General features: G+C 50.6%; 1 protein-coding gene and 1 long non-coding RNA gene across 9 annotated transcripts in view; one reads left to right on the top strand and one right to left on the bottom strand.

Moving 5' to 3' along the window:
* The window catches only part of ZEB2 (zinc finger E-box binding homeobox 2), a 115,868-nt gene extending 103,144 nt beyond the window's left edge, over positions 1 to 12,724 (bottom strand). For 2 of the 6 annotated variants that reach the window (XM_027814773.2, XM_005433172.4), the window contains exons 1-2: positions 12,583 to 12,724; positions 9,615 to 9,752 (exon numbers count right to left, since the gene is read on the bottom strand). In XM_027814773.2, the coding sequence (XP_027670574.1) occupies positions 9,615 to 9,687 (73 nt within the window). In that variant the 5' untranslated portion in view covers positions 9,688 to 9,752; positions 12,583 to 12,724. Of the gene's footprint in view, positions 1 to 3,419; positions 3,483 to 9,614; positions 9,753 to 9,862; positions 9,970 to 10,752; positions 10,912 to 12,582 lie in introns of those variants that run through there. The other 4 variants (XM_055718599.1, XM_014285597.3, XM_014285602.3 and 1 more) reach the window with 4 other exon arrangements.
* Positions 9,759 to 15,150, top strand: LOC106631573 (uncharacterized). Of its 3 annotated transcripts, none has more exons than XR_008733553.1 (6): positions 9,759 to 9,888; positions 12,213 to 12,288; positions 12,603 to 12,744; positions 12,849 to 12,919; positions 14,027 to 14,778; positions 14,908 to 15,150. It is a non-coding gene; the product is annotated as an uncharacterized LOC106631573 (long non-coding RNA). The 3 variants fall into 3 exon arrangements; XR_008733552.1 differs by lacking the exon at positions 9,759 to 9,888 and adding an exon at positions 10,918 to 11,308; XR_001335379.3 differs by lacking the exon at positions 9,759 to 9,888 and adding an exon at positions 11,315 to 12,033.
* The last annotated feature ends 3,311 nt before the right edge of the window (positions 15,151 to 18,461 follow it).

Consider the following 18,461-nt stretch of genomic DNA (forward strand, 5'->3'; position numbering starts at 1 on the left):
GCTGCCTTGACTTTCCGCTTGGAATAATCGTTGCTGTTTGCAGCGACCTATTCCTCTTTCTGGTCCTTCCTAAGCGTATTCCCCCGTTCCGCCTCCTACGCTCGCTGCCACTGGGCTCTCTAGCAACAGACGTGACGAGTCGCTGCGCCTTGCTCCTGTCCTCACCCCCCGTCCGAGGGGGCGAGGGCTCCCCCCTCGCCTTTGTGCGCCCATCTCCGCAGCCCAACTTCCCCGTCACAGCCCCGAAAAATATGCAAGGCTCGCTCCGCCGCTGAGAAGCGGGACAAAGTTTAACTTCTCTGTTGGCAGCCGGAGAATAACTCCCAGGCAGGATTCGAGCAAAAGATCTGATTTGCTGAATTCTGCTCTTTGATTTGTATTTGTATGTTATTGCTACTGGTAAGGTTGTTGCCAACCTCAATTAGATCACAAATGAGATCAGTTTAATTCAACTCCCAAACTGTGACCTGACCATGGTCTGAAAGTATTCAAAAACGCATTTTAAGCCTTCCTTTGATTTCAAAAGGAATACTGCATGCTTGGTCATTCATACAAATAACATAAAACGTAATTATGGGATGATTTGGTAGATGACATTCCTGCCAAACGGTGCTCCATGCCAGATACTGTAACGCTATGGCTGCTGTCCTGGTGCTTGAGCGCACAGCACCCTTGTGTAAGGTGGGAGTAATGGGGTGTGCGCGACGTCAAGGCGTTTAAATGGTTTTGGGGAGGCGAATGCAATAGCCACGACCGCACCGCATTCAAATACCCCATTAGAAACTGCTGTATCACTTGGAAGTGGATCCGCACTATCAAATCTCCAGGAGGCTGTGACAAAGGGAGCTTGCAGCTTGACACACGGGTAACAACATAGCAAACACCTTTAATTCTGTCATGTCTCATACCCTTTGCTTTCTCACACATTTGTGGCTGCTCTAACATTGACACCTACACTTTTTTTAAAAAAAAAAAAAAAAAAAAAGAAGAACCCTCGACAACAAAAATCCCCAAATGAAGCAATCTTCTTCGAGCTAAAAAAAGAAACACCTGTAAAGTTATTCTTATGCCCAGCGAAAATAACTAACTTACTGGCTCCTTCTTCCCATGGCTCCGAAAAGAGCAGGGAACAGCCCCTGGCCCAAGCCCAGGCTCCCTGCGGGGCTGGGTACCCCCCACGCAGGCCGGAGCCTTGCCCTGGGGGCAGGGGGCCGCAGCCCCCCGGCAGGTTTGCCCCCCCATCTTCCCAGCTCCTCTGCTGCTCGGGTGCGAATCCTAACGTGACCTCCCTCCCTCAGCAGCGCCTGCGAGCCTTCCTGGAGACATCCTGGGCTATGTCACATACGTGGGGGCAGATGGGGGGTGGGGGGTGTGCGCACACACGTATAGCTAACCCCTAAGTGATGGAGGAGGCTTTCCTGGCGATGCCTCCCAGCTCTTCCCAGCCCTGTGCCTGATGGATTGACCCCGAAAGATTCCGCTGCCACCATCTGAAAGATGTGTCAGGTCGACCGGCTGCTGTGGCTTCAGCAGTGCCACCTCCTCGCTCGCGCCCCCCCCGCTCCCCAATCCCCTCAACCCCCCCAACCCCCCCCCCCCCCCCCCTCCGCGGGCCCGGTACCTGCGGGGCCAGCCCCGCCGGGACCTGGAGTGCACAAGGAGTTAACGCTCTTTCCAGCATTACTGGGTAGGTTAATATCACAGCTGCTTGGTAAAGCATTATCCAGCACCTCACTTAACAAAAGCCTGCTTTTGCAAACAGACTCCTACTTTTCCCCAAGTGTCCAAAGGTGTTTACTGAAGTAAATCTGCCTAAATCCTCCATTGCTTGGGTCATGGGGGTGGTTAGGAGGGTGGAAGGTGTAGAGATAATCTCTTTTTGTAAATTCTGTAAATCTTCTGGGAAAAAATCAGGAATCTGTGTCACATGCTTCTGTTCAACTGGTAACATCTCGGTTAGTGTGCTCCTTATGAGTGAAATCTGCCATAGCAGCTACAGGAAAATAAGACATCCCTCCCGCTCCTCATTGTTCAAACTGTTCTTCCCTCTCGAAGTTGCTTTAGCACGTTTAATCTATTTGCTGATTGAGGGGTGGTGGGGGGTGGGGAACCTGTTAGGATCTTAGAAGTGGTTTCTGTGGGGAAAAAAAAAAAATTAAAAAATGACAGTTTGGTCGGCAGGAGATAGTGTAGCTGAAAACTTGTCACTTGAGATTTCTGCACTACCCCGGTTATTCCAACACCAGCAACTGCATATTACTTTTTGCATGTTGCAAATAGAGGCAAACAACACAGGAAATTTTGACAGCTCTGCCTGAAAGGGCTTAAATACTTCTCAGTAAGCAGGATCCAGTTATAAATAAACCTTCTCTTGGTGAGAAAAAAGTGGCTACGACCAAAGACCTCACCATTATTTTTTTTTAACTGTCTGATTAGAAGCACAGAAGAGCTTCTGAAGAGCAAACAAACAGGCAAAGCTGGAGGCGGGGGGACAGGGATGGAATAGGGGCGGGGGGGGGGGGGGGGCAGCCGGGAAATGTACATGAACGTGACTGCGAAACCCCACGAGGGAACCCAGCTACAGAAACTTCCACAGTTCTCGCCTTCCTTCTCCTCCTCCTCCTCCTCCGTGAGCACGTTGTGGTGCCGCTGAGGATTCGCTGAGTCGCTGCTTTTCCCCCTTGGGCCGGTGCAGCCGCCAGCCTGGGGACACCGCCGCCCCCGGCACCAACGGCAACATGCACATAGGTGTGTGTGTGTGGGAAATCATAATATTACAAAATCCCTTTATCTTGGGGAAAGGGCGATTTTTCACCGCTGAGCTGCTCGCCGGTGGTGGCCAAGCCTGCCTAACCCCCAGCCACCCCCGCTCCCCAAGGTCATGGTGAGTAAACAATAATAGTAATTAAAACAAAATAATAGGCAGCAGTCAAGAGCTGAGAGTACACACACCTGACCCTAACTATAACAGACTTCTCAGAGTAGAATTTGATCCCTCTCTGACACTTTCTACCTCAAGTGTTAGAGCGAGTGGCCATGAATAGTACAGGCATGCCATCTTGTAACACTATCTGCCTGTCAGAAGAGCCAAGGCTGGGTAGAGCAGGATCTATATAAGGCTTGTAACTAGGGGAAGCCCAACAAACAGCTACAAACACCTAAGTTATTTTACTCAGCCTCCACCCTTCTGCTTTTTCCCCCCTTCTTCTCACTCTCTTTTTTTTTTCTTTTCATCTTGGCTTTCTGTTGCAGAATGCAAATGTAGCCTGCCGGCGGTGAATGGGCTGAATTGTGATTAAGAAGAAGAAGAGCTCCTTTCTTTGTTCTCCCCTCAGGGGATGTTTACTGGGAGAGACACAGCGGATCAGATATGAAAGGCATTCAGGTCAGCATTGATGTGAGCGAAAGTGAAATCATACCTAAGGCATTCAAAAGACCGCCGTGTCAGGGGTTCAGCTAACGGTGCATCTACTGTGTCTTCCCTGTTAGGCACAAAAAAAAAAAAAAAAAAAAAAAGAAAAAAAAAGGAAAAAAAAAAAGAAAAAAATAAAGGAAATCTCTCCACAAACAGGCATTTTTAAAAAATTACAACAAAAATTATAGAGAGAGGAAGGGAGGGAAAAAAAAGTTTTCCCTCGCTTTACCTCCCGAGCAGAAGCTACAGGACTTAGTGCTCTTTCCCCTTATGATCACGGACGGAACAGGTCAACTTGTATTAATTGTAGCTCTTGGGATCAGCATCGTTTTTAGGGGGAAATGATCTAGTCTGAAATGTGAACCGTTATTTCTTGTCGTACCTATACATACCACATCTATGTATACACGATATACGCCTGCATAGGTGCATACGCATGTATGCATGTATCTCTCTCCGTAAGTTTCAATAAGCTGCGTGGCTTATTTATCCTGATACAAGACACAAGCAATCGCTTCTTGCCTGCCTCAGAGGCAACTTAAATGATAAAGGACAGCGTGGCATATCAAAACAGCGCAGCACACCTTAAAAAGTGATCTTTTATTGACTTGGGAACTCCTAGACACACTTTGCTGAAAGCTCACAGCACAAGGGGACGGTAACTGCAGGCTTAACAAGTTGGTACACAGCTATTTAAGTTAAACCGCTTCGAGAAAAAGTCTAGGCATTGTCGTGGGGTTTTTTTTTCATTAAAAATGCTTGATGAAGAAATATTTGGATCTTTTTTTTTTTTTTAAGTTTATACTTCTCACAGACTAGATATTCCCTCAATAGACTTTCCAAGTGGTTAGCTGACGCTGTTGGCATAAACAGAGATATGTAAATACATAGCAAAAAAATCGCAAATTACAGTTAAGCATACAAAGAGTTAGGAGGTGGCTGCACTTACAGGGGCTGAAATGAAAATGAAAACGACAAATCATTTTAAAAAAGCCTAAAAAAAATGAAAGGATGGGACTGGATGTCGTGTGCAGTAACCATCCCCACTATTCTGAATTTGTTTCCACCTTCGGAACCTTAGTTAAAATATACTGTTTGTCTAATGCTCACATCTGCTTTAATGGTGATGTTTAATTCTGAAATATTTTCAACTAGTGTTTCTGCATCACAGATTTCTCTCCTTTTTCTCTATATTCTAAAAAGACAACTAAAGAGCAATCAAAAAGGTGTCTGACTTGGCCATTCAGACAATTGCACCCTTGTGGGAATGCTGGAATGAATGGTACAGTGGACACCCCAGCACTATTGACGTTATAAACATGTAAATGAAACACATTAGGGCAGACAATCAATTGTCTGTGAGCACTGCAAACCTGCACTCCCTTTCTATGTGACAGGCACAAAATAGTGTCTACCTTGGGAAGCCATGGTCTTGGAGAAAAAAAGGACAAAGACTTCTCTTTCACAGAGGAGAAAATGCACCTTAAAAGCACTGGGATAATGCAGATGCCAAAAACTGTTGTGAGGCGAAGAATTTCCTATTTCTTGGAATGAATGTGGGGCTGCTGTAAAAGAATCAACACTCTTCTTTCCACTCAGAAGGGAGACGCACATTTTTCTTGGGGAATATTACCAGCCCGTCCTGAGACCTTACATCTCAGTCTTCCACATATTTTCCCTACCTTGGGCAGTTGGCTACATACAATTATCGATAATTAACTTGTAATGGTTTCCTTGTTAATTTTTTTTCCTTTTCAAATATGGCTTTTTCCAGGCATCAAATGTATTTTCTTACAGTAATTAGAAATCCCCCCAAAAGTTTGCTTGCCAAGCATGTGCAATAAGCAAAAGCCAGTAAGTACGGAACGGTCACAAATGGCAAACAGTAAATCAGGCACTAATCCCCAAATTCGCTGGGTTTCTCGAAACTCGGAATAAAATAAATAGATCAGTCTTGACACAGAAAGCAACCTACTCTGCTCCATGTCACAGCTCAGTCTGGACATGAATCTGCACCGAGATAATGCAGCTAGGTAATCACGACGCCCTGGTCACTCGCATGTATGGCATTAATTTTTAATACCTATCTCCAGGTGCTTTTCTGGAGGTAGCGCATTTGTTCTCCCTAGCCAGTGCCCAACTCCCGGAGTAATCTCCTCGCAACGGATTCCCAGCCCTGCAGAGGTCCCCGGGAAAAGGAGCGCTCCCAGATGCCCGCTCTGCCTTCTGCCACCTGGATCTCACCACCAGCAGCTTTCCTCCTCGCACCCCAGCCCCAGTCTAGCTACCTCCAAACTTCTCCAGGCAGGGAAGACAAGCCTCACTTCCCACTCACTGAAGGCAGCAGGCAGGCTGGGTTGTGGGGATTTTTCCGCCCCCCCCCCCCCTTTTTTTTTTTTTTTCAAATGGGAAGCGAAGGTGGTTTTTCCCCCTTCCCCAGCATCTCCGAAAGGAGGGTGGGTGGGTGTCTTTTTGGGAAAGGCTCTGAGCAAGTATAATCGTGCCTGCTTGTTTGGGCTGTGCTCTCCCTCGGATCAGACGCCCTGAAAGCATTGAACTTTCTCCCTTTTCTTTACAACTGGAAGCGAGATGGCAAAGGAATCAAAGAGAGCTGTTTACTGAAACTTTGGGGTAAATGAGATCCAACTTTCTCCCCTCCCCCCTTCCCCTCCTTCCTGGGGATTTGAATTTTGTGTTTTATTTTTGAGAGGGGAAGAGAAAAGGGAAGGAGGGGGGGTGTTGAGAAATAAAAGCCCACCCAAGGAACGCCAAAGCACAACAAGGCGGAGAGGCAGCCCATCCGAGGAGGCAGGGCAGGCAGGGCGCTCGGCCGGCCGGACAGCGGTGCCTGCCGGGCCCCCGCTCCGCACCGCACCGCTCCGCTCCGCTCCGCACCGGCACTGAGGCCGCCGGCGCAGCCCCCGCCTCCGCGGGGCGCCCGTGCAGAAAGGCGGCTAGCTGCCCTCTCCTCCTCCTCCTCCTCCTCCTCCTCTTCCTCCTCCTCCTCCTCTTCCTCCTCCTCCTCATCCTCTGCCGCGACTTCTCTCCCGAGTAAAAGTGCCGCGAAGTGAGTCAGGCGCTGGGAATCATCTGACTGAACTTCCCGGAGCCCCGCCGCATTCCTGGGCTGCCGCTCCGCGCACCTCCCGCCCCCCCGGCCCGCTTTCGGGGTCCTCTCCTTCCCACCTTCCCACCCTCCGTCCTGCCCCCCCCTCCCCCGGGGGGGCTCACCCCTCATTGATTTCCACAGCGCCTCTCTCAGCGCTCCCCCCCCCCCCCCCCCCAGCACACCTCTCCTTCACTCCAGCAGCTCTGATCAACCCCGTTATCTTGGAAAATCCCCAGCTTTCTTCCTTTCTACCCTGTTTAGCTCGGCCGTAATTTTATCCAGCCCCGGTACCTAATCCCGAGCCTTGCCCATCGCACACACGCAGAGACACGCACATAGGCGTGGAGCCCACTGAGGCATTAGTTGGATTATTCTGTTTTGTCCCCGTCTGTAATTTCTATGTGATTGCACTCACACTTCCCCAGCTTCCTTGATGACCAGCTTTTTTTTTTTTTTTTCCGTGTCTTTTAAATTTTATTTTGGTTCTGCTGCGTTTCTAAGGAATTTCTGGCTTATTTCGATAAGCATCACCGTTTCTGGTGTTATCAGCAAAGACACAAGCTCAGAAGTAACATCTTTTCCACGAATCCAAGAAAGAAGAAAAATCCACTCAGTCCAGATAAATCCTGGGCAATTCCCAATGGGAAAGGCATTGGATACGTGCTTGTCGAGAAAGAGAAAATGAAAAAAAAAAAAATCAACCCAAATCAAACCCACTCTCGCTGGTCTACCTGCTCCTCAGAAGCAGGACGTTTCTCACGCAGAAATGAATGAAAGAAACAAATTAGGGAGCACAAAGAGAAACGAGTGGACAGGCAGAAAGTCGAGAATGATTCTCTCCCCCCGCCCCCCCCCCCCCCCCCCCCCCCCGGCCTTGGCCAGAGCACGGAGGGAGAAGTTAGCCCTGCGCCTAACCAGCGCACACACTTGAAGTTTGCAGGCTCTTTACGTGGTTCCCTTAAAAATCGCAATTAAACTTTCGACTCCCAAGTGTGGTGGCTTCCCAAGTTAGTGCAGTTCCCTGCAAACACACTTCTGCACGGCAGCAACACGAATCTGTGCCACCCCGCTCCAGACGTGCCCCCAGAGCCTTGGCTGCAGCATCAGGGCGGCCAGGCTGCAGCCCCGGTGTCCTGGGTACACAGAGGCACCCAGCTTTTCAGGGTTTTGGGGGGTTTTGGTTGTTTGTTTTTTTTTTCTTTGGGGGGTGTGGGATCCGTCTCAAATCGTGTTGAGAAAATATCAAACACGTAGATGCATCCCTCATCACAGAGCATGTGATGAGTTTAACACGCTAAACTAATAATCTTGTATGAAAAAGCGAGGAGGCTGAAGAAGAAGAATAAAACCCCCTCAAACACTCAGAATATTCTTTACTGCAAAAGAGCACTTCTGGATGCGTTGCTTTAAATCTCATTCTCTTTTTCTCTCAAAAATGACTGTTTAACATAAGAAAAAAGGCTACTTGACACAAAGCTTTTGTTATCCAGTTGATCAGCAACGTGCTTTAGATACTTGTAAGGGGAAAAAAGCCCCACAACAGACATTGATTTTAGAAAATCAATAACCAACATTTAATAAAAAGAACAGAGGAAACACAAGAGAGGAGAGGGAAACATTACGTGTAATTTTAATGTCTACTAAATTACCCAGAGATGAGGGGAAGGGGAGGTCTCCTCTGTGAGGACCACCTTAAATAATGACAGACACAAGAGTAAAGGGTGGTGGTGGAGGGGGAGAGACTTTAAAAAAAGATAACAAGGAACGGATCCTTGGGAAGCTGCTCGGAATATATTATTTTAGTTGGTTGGGTTTTTTTTTTTGTAATACTAAGCCAAGCAAATAGATCAAAGACAACACAAAGGGAAAAGCCAGTGTAACATAACGAACAGTTTCTGACTAAAATTCCTCTATCACTCCCCCATATGGCTCGACGCCTCCACCACAACAAGAAAAAGACACACACACACACTCACAACCTAGAGAGAAGGAAGGGGGGGGGGGACAGGATCATTTGTTTCTAATCAACATTCTCTTGTCTTTGTGTTTTTTGTTGTTGTTGTTGTGTTTGTGTGTCCCCCCTCCTCCTCCTCCTCTCTTCCCCCCCCCCCCCCCCCCCCAACCTCCACCTCTCCACTTAAATGAAGTAGCTGGGCTATAAGCGCATGGGTTCAGGTTCACACAAATATCTCTCTTCCTCCGGCTCCTCCAGAGAGGAAAGTTGTTGAAAGTGGGGCCGGGATGGCCAGGCGAGGGGCTGCGGGTGGGGGGGGGGGGGGGGCTGGCGCTGGGGGAGAGTCTATCAGCCGGAGGAGAAAGGAGGAAACTAAGGGAGGGACGGGGAGAGACGGAGAAAAGAGAGACCCGCACCAGTGAAAGCTGCCAAATGTGGAATGAGCCCAGAACACCGCGTCCCACTGCGCCCCGGCCCTCCGCGGCCGGCGGAGCCGGGCAGAGGGCAGCTATGGACAATCGGGCACCGAACTCATTAGTATTATTAATTATTAGGGAGGAGGAAGTTTCATTTTCGAGTCTCTAACAATAAAAAAAGAGAGAGCCGCTAACTCGGTGCCAGCCTGCCTCGGGGTTCTCACGCTGCCGTTTTTTTTTTTTTTTCCCAGGGCCGGCAGCGGGGCCGGCCGCCCTCCCGCCCCGCTCCGCTCCTCTCCGCTCCGCTCCGCGCCTCCGCCGCCCAGCTCCGCACCTCTCCGCTCCCCGATGACCGGGACCCGGGCTGCCACCGCCCCGCCGCGCCGGGCCACCGGCCCGCCCGCTCCGCGCCCGCGCAACAAACTTTGGGGCTCGGCGGTGCTGCACTGCCCCCCCCCCCCCCATACACACACCCGCCCTCACACACACACACACCAGCCCCCTGCAGCGCTCCGCCGGCGCCCCGCGGCCGCGCAGCCTCCGCGGGACGGCCCCGCTGCCGCGCAGGGCTGGCGAGCCCCGGGCGGGCGCTGCCGCCGCTGCCGCCCAGGCGGGCGCCGTCCCCGTCCCCCCCACGGCGCTCCCCGTCCTGCGGCCGCTTTCCCCCCCCCTCGCCGCGGCGGAGCCGGCCGGAAAAAGTTGCTTGGGGGGGGCGCTTACCGTTTTTCCTGCGGGGGTTGGCTTGTTTTCGCCTCTTACACCTGGGGCCATCCGCCATGATCTGCTGCTTCATTGATAAGAGTGGATCAGATGGCAGTTCGCATGGACTCGACTCCCTGATTCAGCAGCACGCAGGCTCTATGTAACAACCAAACACAGCAACAATGTGGGCATTGGTATATCCCATTTAAATGCAGGGCGCCAACGGGGACCCGAATTTGCACCCGAAAAAGAACCCATCCACGCACACGGCGAGCCGCGCCGTGCCGGGGAGGTGGGACGCAGACGGAGCGGGGCTTCCCCCCCCTCTCTCTCTCTCTCCCCAGCCGGGCAGATTTTCCTCCTCTGTTTATTTAATTATTTATTTGGGGGCTGTTGTGTTGCGTGTGTGTGTGTGCCGGGGGGGGGGGGGGGGGGGAGCTCTGCCTTGTGCGCGCGGGGTGTGTGCGTGTGTGTGCGCGGGTGTGCGGGCGCGCGCGCGCGTGTGCCCCTCTCTCCCTCTCCGCGCGTGTGTGCGTGTGCGTGTGTGTTGCACCAGCAAAGCAGATCAGAGAGAGAGACAAGAATTACATCTCAAATGAGTCATAACTCATGACCGTATGAGGGAATGCACAGCTTTTACAGTAGGCTGTTTGACTCAATGCTAGGCGGACCGTTTCCTCCTAAAAGAACTTTAATTTGACATTAGAACTTCTTTTTCACACGAAACGCTAGCCTTCTCTCCTTCTCCTCCTGCCTTTATTTATTTATTTATTTATTTATCTATCCTATCCTATTCCTATCCCCCCCCCCCCCAAGTGCACTCCAGCAAAGTGATAAGAGGAGAGGGAAACATGGCTCTCCCCCGTCCTTTTGGGGTAAAGCACAGCACGGAGACCTCCCCTCCCCCTAACAACGAGCACTGTAATTATAAACCTCTGTCACCTTTTTAGTCAGTTTGACAATATTCAGGGTTTCCCCTGCCCCTTAGTTAAACAAAGCTTCAGAGTGTCCTGTTTTTTTTTTTTTTTCCCAGAAAAGAAACAGAAATCAAAACTACCGCTGTCAGAGTTTTCAACCTTTCAGTTATTTTTTTTCCTTCCCCCCTCCGCCCCCCCCCCCCCCCATTTCTCTTTAACTTGTAAACTTTTGGACCTACTGTGTGTGCCTGTGTGCTCGGGCTGTGCAGGAGACTCTATCTGTCAAAAGGAGAGGGCATTTGGTTTGCTGCAAGAACGCTCCTGAAACTCAGTCCATCTCGAAGAAGATGCTGTAGCTTTAAAGATGCTTTGACTTGAGGATTAGTTTAAACAGGGGGCTATAAAAGATGTAACAGATGCAAACTGTAAAACAAGGGCAATTAACCCTTGCTCTCCTGAGAAGGATCCCCCCTCTCCTTCGCATCTATTGTCTTCTCCTGTACTGGGAGTTTTATACAAAACCTAAAAAATTATTCCCTGACTCAACAATTTTAGGTTTTATTTTTTCTTTGCAGCAAAGTGGGGTATTGAAAAAAAAATTAATTCCCTTTTTTCTCCCCCCCTCCCTCCTTTCTGTCTTTTTACTTGCTGGAGCTTCACATCAGGGCTGAGGAGTGAAGTGTGCTGCTGCTAGGTCTTTTTATTCTGCCTGAACTCTCTTCTCAGGCGTTTGCAGTTATAAAACGTGCTTGGCTTAAAAAAAATAATAATTAAAAAAAATAAATCGCAGAGCAGGTAAGAAGATGGGAATATTGAGAGAGTGTGTGCGGGGTCAACGTGTTCCCTCACACTCTCCTGCTTGGGATTCTGCCTGGACAGAGTGAATTGGTGGCTCTGGGGATGGGGATGTGTGTGGCTGAGGAAGGAAGAGGCTGAGAATTGTGCTAGAAACTTTAGTATTTGCCAGCTATTCCCGATCCTGGAGTGGGCAATGGTGGCATCACCGTGGCAGACCCACCAGAAGATGCAGCGGAGAGGGGAGTCGAGGAACCGAGGCAAGCCCGGACCCTCAGCCTGCCTCGGCAATTGGCGTTTTAATGCAAAACCACCAATGGTGAATTGTTTTAAAAGCGTTTCACCACCTTCCCTGATCTTCAGCCTCCCGCAAAAAGTTGTCAATAATTTTAAACCTGCAGATCTCGACAAGACTTTGCTTCCCAGAGGACCGACTAGCTTTTTGAAATATATAGATTTTTTTTCTGTTTTGCTTTTTGGTAAACGACTTTTAAGTTCCAGTCAGTACTTTCACTTCTTGCTTTAGGATCCCAGAAGCTAAGGTGTTACTTCACTCAGCTTCATAAAATAAAATAAAGAAATGAAACTAACTAAGCAGACAAAACAGCAAACTTTCTGTTTGGGGAAACACATCCTTTGCCGGCGAGCCCTGCCCGGGGCTGGAGCTCCAGCGGTGCCCGGCCGGGCTGGCTCTTGCAGGCTCAGGGCGTGTAAAGCATTAACAGGTACCCGCAAACTTTCAGAGCTAAGATGTGAAACCTGAAATAAAAAGAGCAGGAGGTGGTTGGAGGGATGTTGGGCTTTTTTTTTTTTGGGGGGGGGGGTGGGTGGGTGTTGGGGTTTGTTGTTTTTTGGTTTGGGACGCTTTTTTCTGTTGTTTTTTTTTTTTTTTTTTTTTTTTTAGGAGGACGAAGTCCATTCCTAGCACTAAAACTTTTGCTGCTGCGTTGTAAAAGGTACCTCCCGTACCTGGCTGACAGGTAAGGGGAGCAGGGGTGGTGGTTGGCACAGCCCCGAGAGCCCCGAAGCTGCTCACCCCTTCCCGGAGCGGTAACGAAGTGACATCAGGTTTCGGTTGAAAAAAAAAAAAAAAAGAAAAAAAAAAGGGAGGTTTTTCGCCCCAAGTATAAACAAGCCAGAAAGAAGCCAACACGCTTAAAAATATAAAAATTTATCGAAATTAAATAAACCCGCTAGTGCGTGAGGTGGTGTGAGAAAAGAGAAGGGGAGGAAAAAAAAAGGGGGGGAAAAATCGAATTAAATTCCGAACCTACCTGCGAAGTCTTGTTTGTAGTTTTGGCCAGAAATGGTGAGAAGAAAAAGCATGAAGAAGCCGCGAAGTGGAGGAGAAAAGGTGAAGGGAGATGCAGCTCCTGAAGAAATTGTAAAAAGCCTTGCAAAGAGTTGTCGGAAGGACCGTTATTCCTGCTGGGCAGGTTAGGACTGATCTCTTTCTGCCACTCCAGGAAACACAAACCTGGGGACGGACTGACGTGTTACGCCTCTTCTAATGACATTTTTTTCTTTTTCTTTTCTGTAGGAGCGAGAGGAGAGACCCTGAAACACACGCCACCTATCTTTGTGGGGAGGGATAATTGAAGAGCACCAAACGTGAGCATCATGTGGAAACGTGATCGCCAAGTTTCTCTCTGGGAAAGGATCTGGGATAGATTATACCTTGAAGTCTCCGCGAACGCTTTAGCGGCAGAAATGCAATTCCACCTCCTCCCGCCCGCCCCCCGCCCCGCGCCCGCCCCCCGCCCCGCCGCTCCGCGCCGCTCCGCGCCCGCCGCCTTCACCCCGCCGCGGCGCCCCGCGGAAACTCCCCGCGCCCCGGCATCGCATCCCTCTCCCCCCGGGGGCTGCATCCCCTGCCCCGCGGCTGCAGCCTTGCCCCCCCTCCCTGCCCGGCTGCATCCTCTGCCCCCCCCGAGCGCATCCCCTCTCCCCCCGGGCTGCAGCCTTGCGCCCCCCCCCCCCCCCCCCCCCCCGCCCCCCTGCTGCATCTTCTGCCCTCCTACACCACCTCTCCCCGGTGCGTGTCTTGCCCCCCCCGTCCCCCCGTCCCCCCGCCTGCATCGCCTTTCCTCCCCCAGGCGGAATCCCCCGCCCCCAGGGCGAGATCTGTGCCGGCGCCCCCACACCCCCCACACCCCCCCGCAACCAGCAGGATCCTCCGGATCCCCTGCCCCCAGGCTGGATCGCTGCCGGCCCCCCCCATCCCCGGGCGGGATCCCTGCCCCCCCCGCCCCTCTGGCGGGATCCCCGCCGCCTCGCTCGCCCGCCCGCTGAGCCGGGGTGGGGGCCGCATCCTGCGCCCCGCACCGTCCCGGTTCCCAGCCCCTCTCGGAGCTCTCGCCTCTTGCGGAGGGGAAAACTTACCCTAACATAATGCCTAGAAACTAAACTCTGTTCGGGCACTGCCAATAAGCTCCTGGCTGACTCCTGCTCGTTTTGGTGCTGTTTTATTTTTATCCTTAACGCGTTTCTTTTGGGACATTTCCACCACCACCACCCCCCCAGCCCCCCCCCCCCCCCCAGCCCCCCCCCCCCCCCCGCCTTTCATTTCAGCACTCATCCAGGTTATTTGAATAGTCAGCTAAATCTGGTGGAAAAAAAAAACCAACAACCAAAAACACCACCAAAAACAAACAAACAAAAAAAGAAACAAGCCCACAACCGTGTTGAGATCTTACAGTCTATCTGTTTTGTTCACAGATACGGATCAGGGGTGAGATGGGCTCTTCCTGGCGCTGCTCTCCCTTGGAAGTAGCTGGATGGGCAGAGAGACAGCGCGGAGCAGTAACGCGTGGGACTGAACTTCAGGGAGGTTACAAGTTTTTCACCTTTTTCAAGTATTAAAATTAAAATAAAATTACATATAGAAAAAAAAAAGGAAAGGGAAAAAAAAAAAAAGAAACCCAGACTCCACCTTTGCACTGAAGGGATTGGTTATGCAAATATGGAAGGGGTTTCCTGGCAAATACAGCTTTCTACTGTATGGTTAATTAAATCATCACTCAAAAGCCTTCCAATGTGACGCTTCTGTCGTAATCCAATCAGGTTACGTAGGTCCTAAACAAGAAAGATATTTTCCACATCTGGAAGTCAGCAATTTAGCAAGTACTGCACATTATTAACCAATTCAGAGCCCACTTCCCAGGGGGATTTTTTTTTTTTTGAAGTTTAAGTGTTCTTAACCAATGCTCTGCTGTTTTGTTAATCAAAAAGCTGGTTTACACCGCACGTAACTGAGAACTAATATCGAAGTAAGTCAAGGCAGCCCGAGCAGGGGATGCTGAGCGAAGGCGTTTATCTGCGAAGGGGGTTGAGATGGCTGAGCCTCCATCCGCTCGTGCCCAACTCCCAGCACAGCCCACAGCCCTTCTCTTCCTCGAAAAGATCTCGAAATAATTTCAATGCAAAGGCAAAACTTCACATCTCGCCTGCTCCTCCGCTCCCTTCTGAAGGTAAACGTGGAGCTGCCCAAAGGGCTGTGTTAAATAGCTGCTACCGCGCCCCCCCCCCCCCCCCCCCCAACAAGAGTTGCATCTATTACAGCACTTTTTTTTTTTTTTTTTCTGCCCCCTCCCCTGCAGAAAACCGAACGGAACGCTCCGCTGATCCCACACCACACTTTTACTTCCATGCAGCGATAAACTGCGCCTGAACTGCGCGGTGACTGTGCGCCTCACGCAAGGGCTGGGAGGCGAGCAGCGGGCACTGGCGGCTGCGCTCCAAACTGGTCCCGCTCAGCGACCACCATCCTGGTGACTGGGCAACGCCAAGGAGGGCAGGGGACCCCCCCTCTCCCCCCCTCCCCCCCGCAATGTGTCCTCGCAGCTCACCGAGATTTGCTTGGGATTTGGGTTGGTTTGTCATCTGTTGGTTGGACGCGGGTGGGTGCCCGGCGCGGGGCGGGGGGCAGCAGCGCACCCGGGCGCGGGGGGCACCCAAAGCCCCCCGGCTGAGGGGCGGGGGTGCCGAAGGAATGGCCGACGACACCCCCCGCCTCCGCCCCGGCTGCCCCCCCCCCCCCCCCCCCGGTCAAGCCCCCCGCTGCAGGGCCGTGCGCGGCAGGCGGAGCCGTGGGGGGGGGGGAGAGGCTGCGCCCTGCCTGCGCCCTGCCTGCGCGCTGCCTGTGCCCTGCCTGCGCGGGGCCCGGCCAGCCCGGCTTCTCTGGCAGGAGGGTCTGCCAGGGCTATCAGCCACCGAGCAGCTTAAAGCAAATCTGCCTGCAGACCTGGCGGGCTGCTGCTGCCGAAATCTGTAATTATGCAAAAGTGGGAACAAGGTTTTCTATTTTTATTATTTTTTTTTATTATCATTCTTATTTATATTTATATTTTTCCCCCAGTATGGGTTAGCTGGGCTTTGCCAAAAGTTCTCTTACCACTATTTGCTAAATACCAACGCTATTTTCTTGCAGGATTCATGACCTGTCCATGCCTAAATATATACCTGTATACACAGAGATGTATCATACACACACACACAGAGAGAGTGATGATATCTTAATGAAATATATAGCACAGTGCAAATATCCCGAAACCAGATTCAAGTATTATTAATTTGAATTAGAACCTCTCAGATCCAGGAGACACTGCCTATAAATCAAGGGCAGCCTGGCAATTCCTTAAAGAGCTAAACTGAATTTAGATGCATATGATAAAAAGAAAGAAAAAGAAAAAAGTGAATGCTAATTACTGACTTGCTCGATTTCCAGTCACCCATGTTTTATATGAGAAAAAGAAAAAAACAGAAAACAACCATCAAGTTCTCAAAATAAATTAATCCCATTACAAACGCCTTACATATTGTTCAAACATTTCCAGATTACAAACCGAGAGGATGAACCGGAGATTAAGAGAAACTGCAGCCTAACCTGCAATAGGCAGGAGTGCTGCCGATGTTATATCATTCAAATATATATCTGCAGACACACTAAAAAACAAACCCTCAGACCGTGTGATGATGCTCAAGGGCTTTAAGGAACATGTTGGTATTGTCAGATAATCCCTATTCATAATTTTGTAGACTGTTCTTTCAACCCTCAATCTCACAGTTCCTCCAGCTCTGAAGCGCCTCAGCAGGGCTTGCATCAGAGCGATAAACTGCTCTGATCTTCGCAGGAGTGGCATAACACCCAACCTTATTAGGTGTTATTTTAAAGTGGTATGTGGGGCATGTATTGTTTTTGTTTATTATTATTTTTTAAATTTTTGGAGGTTGGACATAAACACTTAGCAGTCAGCTAAGCCCTTCTGAGATGGAATTTAACCTTAATCCAGGCGATGATTTCCTGCCCAGCTCTGAACTAATCACGGGCGTGCAGCGTCTTTAGGAAATGGAAATAATGACAGACTATTGATCCTGCCTTTATTGGGGTGGTGCTGGCAGCCCAGCTCCCAGCCCCTTCACCCTTAGCATCCCCATGCAGAGCCTGTGCCTCGCTCTGTGTGAAACTTCTGCAGATATGGTCCCCCCCACACCCCATCACTGTAAAAACAAACAGACTCAAAATATTCTCACAAGCCCCAGCTCTCTCCTTGCATAAGGCACCCAGTGCCATGGCTTGGAGGTGGCTTTAAGGGTAGTTCTCCGGGTGCAGGTTTTCCCTCTTTTCCTCAAGTTTTCCTGTGTGGAAATGCAGAGAGGTGAGATGGGGGCAGCTGGGTGGTCCTGATGCAAACCTGCCTGAGTGATGCCATGGGTGATGCCAGCTGCCTCCTCCTACTCCCAGGGTTTGTCCACCAAAACCCATCATAGTGGAGATGACCCCCTGCAGCTGACCCCGTTGGATATAACCCCACAGCCCCCCAACCCCATCTGGGGCTGTAGGGCCAGCCAGGGGCAAACCCTGCTGCTGGGGGCTTAATACCATGAGAGAGGGTCTCTGCAGGGAGAGACCCCTGAGACCCTGGGGTACCTGGGTGTGATGGGCAGGGCAGGGAACCAGCAGCCAAGGGGGGATGTAGGGCACAGGCCCTGGAGGACCTCGGCCTTCTGCCGTCGTGGCTTTGTGGAGACATGGTGACACAGGCTAGTGGGTGATTCACGGCCTTATTTATTTTGGTGTGTTTGCTTTTTCCCAGGCACAGGATGAGTAATGGGGAGAATGTTTTCTTGCCCACATGGAAGGAGGAAAATCGGGGGTATAGTAGCAAAGATGCTCTAGCTGATATCTTTTGACTAATACCTTTCAGAGGCTGGTGAAGACCGAGGTTTAACACCTCTAAAACCATGTTAGTTGCTCTGAGGCTTTTGCTTTGGGCCCTTCATAGCCAGGGCTCTCCAATATTTTCCCCAAAGTGTGGAACCCTCCCTGCATTAGTCATTAACCCTCTCCCCCATGCTGGGGGACCCAGACGCTATGTGCCCACTTGAGAGCATCCTTCCCCGCAGCCCTGCTCCACTGGGGAGTGGCTGCTGCAGGACTGGGGGTCCCCGGGGGTGCTGGCTGCTTCTCCCACGCACATCTCTGGGGCGCAGAAGCTGCCCTCGCTTTGGGCAGAAATTAGGAGGTTGCACAAAAATCCCAAACCTAAACAAACAAACAGAAAATGCTGGAGGCAGAGGTGGTGGTGGGATTATTTTCTGCAGTCACCTGTGGTGGTGGAAGATAAGACAGGCTGGAGTAATTTTTCTGACTGGGGAAAGCCCCATGTGGCCCCAAGATGCTGCTGGATACTTTTCCTTAATGCAGGTGTCCCTATGAATGGATTTAGAGAGCAAAGTCTTTTTTCCCTCTATTTCCACATGGAGGAAGAAAGCACGGAGGAGAGGAAGAAAGGGTCAGGGAGTGACTCTCCCCCCACCCACTGATGAGATATTTGGGAAGAAACCTTTTGAATCAACATTCCCAAAGTTTTCAAGTTCCTCTGTGGAAAACCCATGTAGGGATAGGATACGAGCCAAAAGCAAGGGAAAAGATTGTCTGGCTTTAATTTATCTATCCCTGGGCATTTCTAACAAGCAGATCACTGTAATATCTAATCTTGTTTGAGTCCCTGCACGTTAAAAGTGAATCTCCGTCATACCTTTTTGTTAATTTTGTCATTTAGAAAGTTGCTTCTGATGGCCTAGAGCTGCTCATCTCCTGTCCACAACATCTGTCTGTCTGTGGTAGGAGAACAGCATCCACAGGACCCAA

This window comes from Falco cherrug, chromosome 8, assembly GCF_023634085.1.
Source record: "Falco cherrug isolate bFalChe1 chromosome 8, bFalChe1.pri, whole genome shotgun sequence".
Lineage (NCBI taxonomy): Eukaryota > Metazoa > Chordata > Aves > Falconiformes > Falconidae > Falco > Falco cherrug.